At 42.6% G+C, this 6959-nt stretch overlaps 1 protein-coding gene across 1 annotated transcript; it reads left to right on the top strand.

Moving 5' to 3' along the window:
• Window positions 1-208: 208 nt before the first annotated feature.
• On the top strand, window positions 209-1568 carry LOC140762688 (24-methylenesterol C-methyltransferase 2). Its single transcript, XM_073100583.1, has one exon. It carries the CDS (start codon window positions 284-286, stop codon window positions 1391-1393), a length of 1110 nt encoding a protein of 369 aa, XP_072956684.1. The 5' UTR covers window positions 209-283; the 3' UTR covers window positions 1394-1568.
• Window positions 1569-6959: the final 5391 nt, after the last annotated feature.

Genomic DNA, 6959 nt, shown 5'->3' with positions numbered 1-6959 from the left:
TCTATCGGTTTTAAAGTCGAAAATTACTTTTAAAAAGGCAAAATATGAATCGTACTCCCAGGGAACATCGTGCTACTCGACATACCGCTCATCGTATGGATGAAAACTTCTTCCATTTGTAAATCCTAACCGTAGGATCGAGACAATAAACGAACCGCAGGGACATCAGAACTAACAAAATCCCTTATTAAGATCCCATCTCATCCCACTCCAATCCCCCTGTCCAGCCTGTTCCTGTTCCTCTCTCCATCTCTGGGAAAGGATCAAGGTGGGAGAAGAAGCAATGGAGGTGACAACAATGGCGTGGACGGCGGTGGTTGTCGGCGTGGGATTGGTTTACTGGTTCGTCTGGGTGATGGGGGCGGCGGAGGTAAAGGGGAAACGGGCGGTGGATCTGAAGATGGGATCTATAACTCACGATAAGGTGAAGGACAAGTACACCCAGTACTGGTCCTTCTTCCGCCGGCCCAAGGAGACGGTCTCCTCCGCCGAGAAGGTCCCGGCGTTCGTCGACACCTTCTACAACCTCGTCACCGACATCTACGAGTGGGGTTGGGGCCAGTCGTTCCACTTCTCCCCGTCCGTCAAGGGCCGGTCTCACCGCGACGCCACCCGCCTCCACGAGGAACGCGTGGCCGACCTCATCCAGACCAAGCCCAGCCACCGCATCCTCGACGTGGGCTGCGGCGTAGGCGGGCCGATGCGGGCAATCGCAGCCCACTCCAAGGCCCACGTCGTCGGCATCACCATCAACGAGTACCAGGTCGCGCGCGCCCGGGCCCACAACAAGAAGGCCGGCCTCGACTCCCAGTGCGAGGTCGTCTGCGGCAACTTCCTCCAGATGCCCTTCGCCGACGCCTCCTTCGACGGCGCCTACTCGATCGAGGCCACGTGTCACGCTCCCCGCCTCGAGGACGTTTACTCCGAGGTCTTCCGTGTCCTCAAGCCCGGCGCCCTCTACATGTCCTACGAGTGGGTCACCACGCCGCTCTACCGCGCCGAGGACCCGGAGCACGTCGAGGCCATCCACGGGATCGAGCGGGGCGACGCGCTTCCCGGCCTTCGAGCCCAAGACGAGATCGGATCCATCGCCAAGAAGGTCGGGTTCGAGGTTGTTCAAGAGAAGGACCTGGCCCTGCCTCCCGCCGGGCCGTGGTGGACCCGCCTCAAGATGGGCCGGATCGCCTACTGGAGGAACCACTTGGTCGTGACCGTCCTCACCTTACTCCGGCTCGCGCCCAAAGGAGTCGTCGAAGTCCACGAGATGCTCTACGAGACCGCCCAACACCTAACCAAGGGCGGAGAGACCGGCATCTTCACCCCCATGCACATGATCCTCTGCAGAAAACCGGTCTCCTCATCCGCGGCGCACGGTAACCAACAAGATTCGTGAGCCCGATCGTGATCGTAATAAAGAAGAGGAGGTTTGTTTGTCGATCTATCTTCCTAGGTTTTTAAATTTGTTTCTCTTCTCCCCTCTTTTTTTATCTCATCATCTATCATCTGTTTGTTTGTCTATGGTTTACCTTTATTTCGATCTGGTATTTAGTTATTTTGCAAGTTTTAAATGCTCTGTTCCTCTCTTTTGATATTAGCGGTAGAAAGGTTTTAATGGAAAGAAGTGGAAGAGTTTGCTTTAAAAAAAAAAATAAAAAAAATTTCTCTCTTTGTTGGAATTCCTTTATTATGTGATGCAGATCTCCCGAGATTCGTCTGTTCCTCTTTTCTTTTCCGCCGAGGGTTTGTTTGTCCTTTAGGAGTTTTTTTTCTTCGTGCCAGCACTTCGGGCGTACCGCATCAAAATACGCGGTTATTCTTAAGATTGCTAATCCCACATATTTGTCTTCCATCGGACGGTTAGAAAATGCCGGATAGAATTCTCACATGTATTTATACCGGATAGTTATCGGGAGCACAAGGGGGAGGAGCACGGGAAGAGTTGATAGGGGGAGGTGTCAGAGGAGCCTCGTTGGCCTCGTGTCTCTTTCTTTTGGCTCGCATTAGATTCGAGGAGGAGGAAGCGGGGTGGGGCGGAGTCGGTGGGGCACGTGAAAGGCACGGTGACAGGAGCCTTTCCCGTCCTCTTGCAAGACATGTGATGGACTGACTGAGAGCTACTGATACGAACGACTCTGATTTGAGGATGGTGGTTATGGAGACCATCACATAACGCCATAAGAATTTCCTCGGAGGGGGGTGGGGGATACACTGTGGGCTTATTTGAGTTATTTAATGCAAGTGCTCCATTTTATAGATCTGGAACTATATAGAGTTTTTTGGACTTTGGAGGGGGGGTAGGCGTGGGGGGGGGGGGACCTAATATTGTTTGCAGAGGATATTTTTAATGGTTCTGGGCGTGTGTGGATGCGAATAAGGTGTGCTGATACTACTGCAACTGCTGCTCTGGCATTTGTCTGGCCTTCCATTTGGTCTTCTCGAGTTAGTGGAGCTGCTGCAGGTGTCTGTATCTTACCAAAACTCTACAAGATCTAATTGTCTTTAAGGTTAAATATATACGTTTTACATCCTGCCAGTACTAGTCACCAAAATCAATGCAAATCATTTACTCCTGTATTCCATGTGGTCTGCAGAAATATGTCTCTCAGTAGAAAGAAGCATCGTTTATTTATTGCCCAAGTGATCAGTTTGGTAAGTGGGAAACCCACCCCCCTTTTATAAATGAGTTCTATTGCCAGCACGGAATGAAAGAAGATGGAAGGGGGGCACAATACAAAAATATACAAGCTAGCACTACTCCAAATAAATCCTTTCTACTTTTATTATGTGGGGTTAAAAGGCACTCGTTATGTTTGTTTTTTCTAAGAAAAATAGCTGTTTGATCGCCCATCCTCCATTATTGTTCTCATTTATTTCTTCTTCCAAGTAAAGAGGGAATGAAATCCTCCATTATTGTTCTCATTTATTTCTTCTTCCAAGTAAAGAGGGAAAGAAATCACACCCTGATGGGATAAACAATTTCCAAATAAACCCGCAGAATTAGAAAATTGTAATTGTTTTTATTTTTTGGATTATTTTCACTACTGTCTATTTCCACACTTTTTTTTATTTACTTATTTATCTTTCAATTATCTAATATTTTTTTATCCATTCTCTAAAAATAAGGTTAAATCGGACTTAAAGCACCTGGAATTGATGTGTTTCAAATAAATATATGAAAGAGTCATACACATTATTAATTATTACTTTGGTTTTAAACACATTATCATTTCGTATACCTAACAAAAGAGGCCCATTATTAGCCCACTATGGAATTGGCCGGATATCCCAATCCATTCTCTCCTATTTGTCTGGTCTCGCCCTTAAGAGTAGGCTGGGCTTTATGAAATTGGCATATTGGAGGTGAGCAAGAACAGTAAGTTTAGAGATAGCTAATTAATTTCGAAATGCTCCTCCTGTTGCTTGTCTTTAAAATTTTTTGTTAAAAAAACATATAAGGTCCTAATTAATTTTAGTCGCTCTAGAGACCTCTGTACTTTACTTTAGAAGACTAGTGCCGGCCCTAGTAGAGCCCATCTACGGAGGGTCTTTTCCGCCGGCGGTCATTGCCAGCATACTCCTCCCTCTCCCCTCCTCCTCCTAGCCTTGCTTGAGAGCAAGGAAGGTTTTTTTATTTTTCTTTCATTATAAGGTATTTCTTCTTTCTCTTCTCTTATCTCTTACTTCTCCCTCCCTTACTTGTTTTGCTTTTGCTTGATTGAGGTCTTCATGGTCGAGGTGCCGCAGCTATAGCCATCCAGGACATGGCCTCCGTTCTCCCTCCCTCCTCTCAGCCTCTTTCCCTTTCTCTCTCTCCTTTTTTATTCCCTTTCTCTACTTTTGTGTCCTCGTCGCTTGTTGGTCACTCCTCTCTGTTGACTTTATCTCCTCCTCAAATTTTACTTCGCCACCGCCTCTTAGTCTATCGTTATTCCTCGCTTGTTGTTTGCCTTTCTCTTTACCCTAGACAAATTTTGGTGGCTGCTGGGTTTGTCTTCAGATCTTGTATGTCCTCGGAGCTTGATGCTTATATTTTTTTTCTTCTGTAGTGCTATTAGATGAGCTCTTCAAAATATTTTCCTTTTTTTTATGTGAATTGAATAATTTTACTTAAGAGGAAAAAGAATAGAAAAAGTAGAATAGTTGTCCGAGAGTAAAAAGATGGATAATAATTTAGGATTTCTCGTGGATAAGTTATCGTGTGCACTTCCAAACGAACAAATATACGGATAAACACTTCAATACTAATCTTGTATCCGCACTAATTTCCGTACTGATCCAACTACTGATCCTAATCCTCCCCAAGTGCACCGACTACCACTTGCTAAGACCCACGTCAATTTTGGATAACGAGTACTAAGGTTTCGTTAATAAAGTTAACCCAAAAATAATTAATTAGCCGCCATTCAAAGTTTCAAACTGAGGAGCACCGGCAAACCCGGTTGTCTCGCATATTAGTTGTTTCTTAAATAGCTTTTCTTTCGTACTCCCCTTTTTAATGGGATTGTTTAATAATAATACAACTTTATTATTGATTTTAAAGCAGATATGATATATTTAAGTTTAATTAGAATCTAACCTCATTAATAAATGACTATTTTTCAAGGGGAGAGAGAGAGAGAGAGAGGGGTAGATTTGTTTTGAAAATTGAGTTTTCTTAATAACTTTATAGTCCTTAAATCGATACAGAATATAAAAGAGAGAGAGAGGCAATTAGAGTTTCCCAAGTACCCACCCCAACCTTTGCAAAGAAATCCTCACTCGGCCTGAATAAATCTTATTCCTACGCGTTATCCGAGCTGATAACGACGGCGAGATATTCCGCCCCCTCTTCCCATGTGAGGAGTCGGTGGGGGGTGGTGTGGCTAACTCTAGTTTTATGTAACATAAACAATTGCATCAGTCCAATAATTCTGGGCCTTTCATGGCTTCTGATTTCTGAAACCCTCTAAAAAAGAATTTTACGACAAAAGTCGATCAAATAGTTTCAAAACTAAAGCAAAAAGACAACCCAATCCAGATCGCTAACTTGCATTCCTCATCTCGGAGAGCATGTGATGTAGGGCCACACTTTTTAGTTCACATTCCTCCTGTTTGTATGACCAAAAAATTTAATTCATTTCTTTATCCATAGATTCGATTGCCCATATTGCAATAGTAATCAATAGGTGTCAATGAGCTGGCTCGTGTCTATATAAACCAAACTCCCTTTGTCACCCAGAACGATGAGCAGAAAATTAGCCAGCAGACATTCATGGACATTTCAACAACCAGGAGAGACGGGAGGAAGCTCTCAAAGTGTCCCAGGATCCAGACGAGTATTAGGGCTACAGCTGATGCCATTGAACAAGCTTGCGGCGGCGGCCGGATCATTGCCCGGGATGATGAGAATGGAGTGGTGAGGGTGAAGATAGTGATGAGCAAACAGCAATTGAGGCAAATGGCTGCGTCTCTGAGCCGCGGACAAAGCAATGGCAATGCAGGAGAACACTACACGACACTATCGCCGTCTTTGGAGCATTTATTGCATGCCTTAAGAAAGCAGCGAGCGAAGAAAACTGAATCCGGTAAGAATCACCAGGAGGCCCGATGGACGCCTGCGCTTCGTAGCATCCCGGAGGAGATATAAGAATTCATAGTATGTTGTTCTTTTTTTGTTGTTGTTGTGTTTGTGGGCTGCTAGGAGTAATCTAATAGCCGCTGTTCTTTTTTATTTTTTGATGTATAGAAGTTTAGCAATATATTACTAATAGGTGAAAAATGGAAAGAAAAATTTCCATGTGTTGAATATATACTCTTGCTATGAATAAATAGCATTGATTAGTTTGTTTTATGAATTTATTCAGCCTGCCTCAATAATGTAACTCCCAATTGCTTATGTGACACCTTTACACACTGTATTGGATCGAAATAATAGAAGAGACAAGAAGAGAAAGTAATGGGAGAACATAGATTAAAATTTTTAAGAGAAAAAGAAAAAAATAATAAAGAAAAGAATGAGAGAAACAATTAGTCTTTAGTGACATATTAACAAATTTAAAGGATAAACATGTTATTTTCTCCTTAAAATCAGAGTAAATTTCTTTATTTTTTCCCTCACTCACTACTGTTGAGAATTATTTTTTTCTTATTTTATATTTTCTTCTCTCTTTTTATAATTTCTTTTCCAACTAAGCCTATGTTAGCTCCTTCCCTTCCTTTCTCACTTTCTTTTTCTTTCTCTTTCACCTCCCTGCTCCCTCTCCTTCCCATAGTGCCAGGGAGAGTGAGGGTGGATTTCCCCTCTTCTCTTCCATTTTTTTTTTGAAAGAGAATGGAGTTTTCTTTATTCCCTCAATCTTCGTTTTAGAAGGTTCTCTGTTTTTTTTTTCCGGCATCCTCCATCTGACGCCTTAGTTTCGCAAAGAAGTTGACCTTTTTCTTTAACTTTAGGGTGGATGTTTATATAGTTTATTATTGGTGGATTGGTTGACATCAATTTGCTTTCCTTCTTGGTCGAAAGAATTTAGTGTTATTGAGTTTAGGTTTTCCTTCTAATATCATCCCATATCTCGATATATTTGGAATGATCCTAGGAGCATGTATCAATTATTTTCTCCTTGTAATAGATGAAGTCGAAAGAAAACCTTAGATTTTTAAAACTTCTCGGTGTAGGTGATGACAATAGTGTCAATCAAGCTTGGATCATGAATCTACTTCTTAAGTTAGATATTTAGGCGATCTATAATGTCTACTTTGGGTTCTTATCTTATGTATCTATATCTTTTTTATAAAGTAAGTTCATAAACTGATCATATCATTAGTTTTAATTAAACAAATATAACTTAACATATGAGAAGAGAGAGAAAATAGGATAAGAATTCAATAGGAGATAGAGTGATGCTATAAAAGTAAGCATTTCACTTGGTCAGACACAACAACACTAAAGAAATAACCGCTTGAGCCTTAAAGAGTTGAGCACT

The sequence above is a fragment of the Typha angustifolia genome, chromosome 7 (assembly GCF_048772165.1).
Source record: "Typha angustifolia cultivar Huaian chromosome 7, ASM4877216v1, whole genome shotgun sequence".
Classification (NCBI taxonomy): Eukaryota; Viridiplantae; Streptophyta; class Magnoliopsida; order Poales; family Typhaceae; genus Typha; species Typha angustifolia.
Note: the sequence above shows the minus strand (reverse complement) of the source record. Positions and strands in the feature narration are given on the sequence as shown.

What these genes read in the sequence shown, in the direction of transcription:
- LOC140762688 (XM_073100583.1), top strand. Translation starts at nt 284, where the DNA reads ATGGAGGTGACAACAATGGCGTGGACGGCGGTGGTTGTCGGCGTGGGA.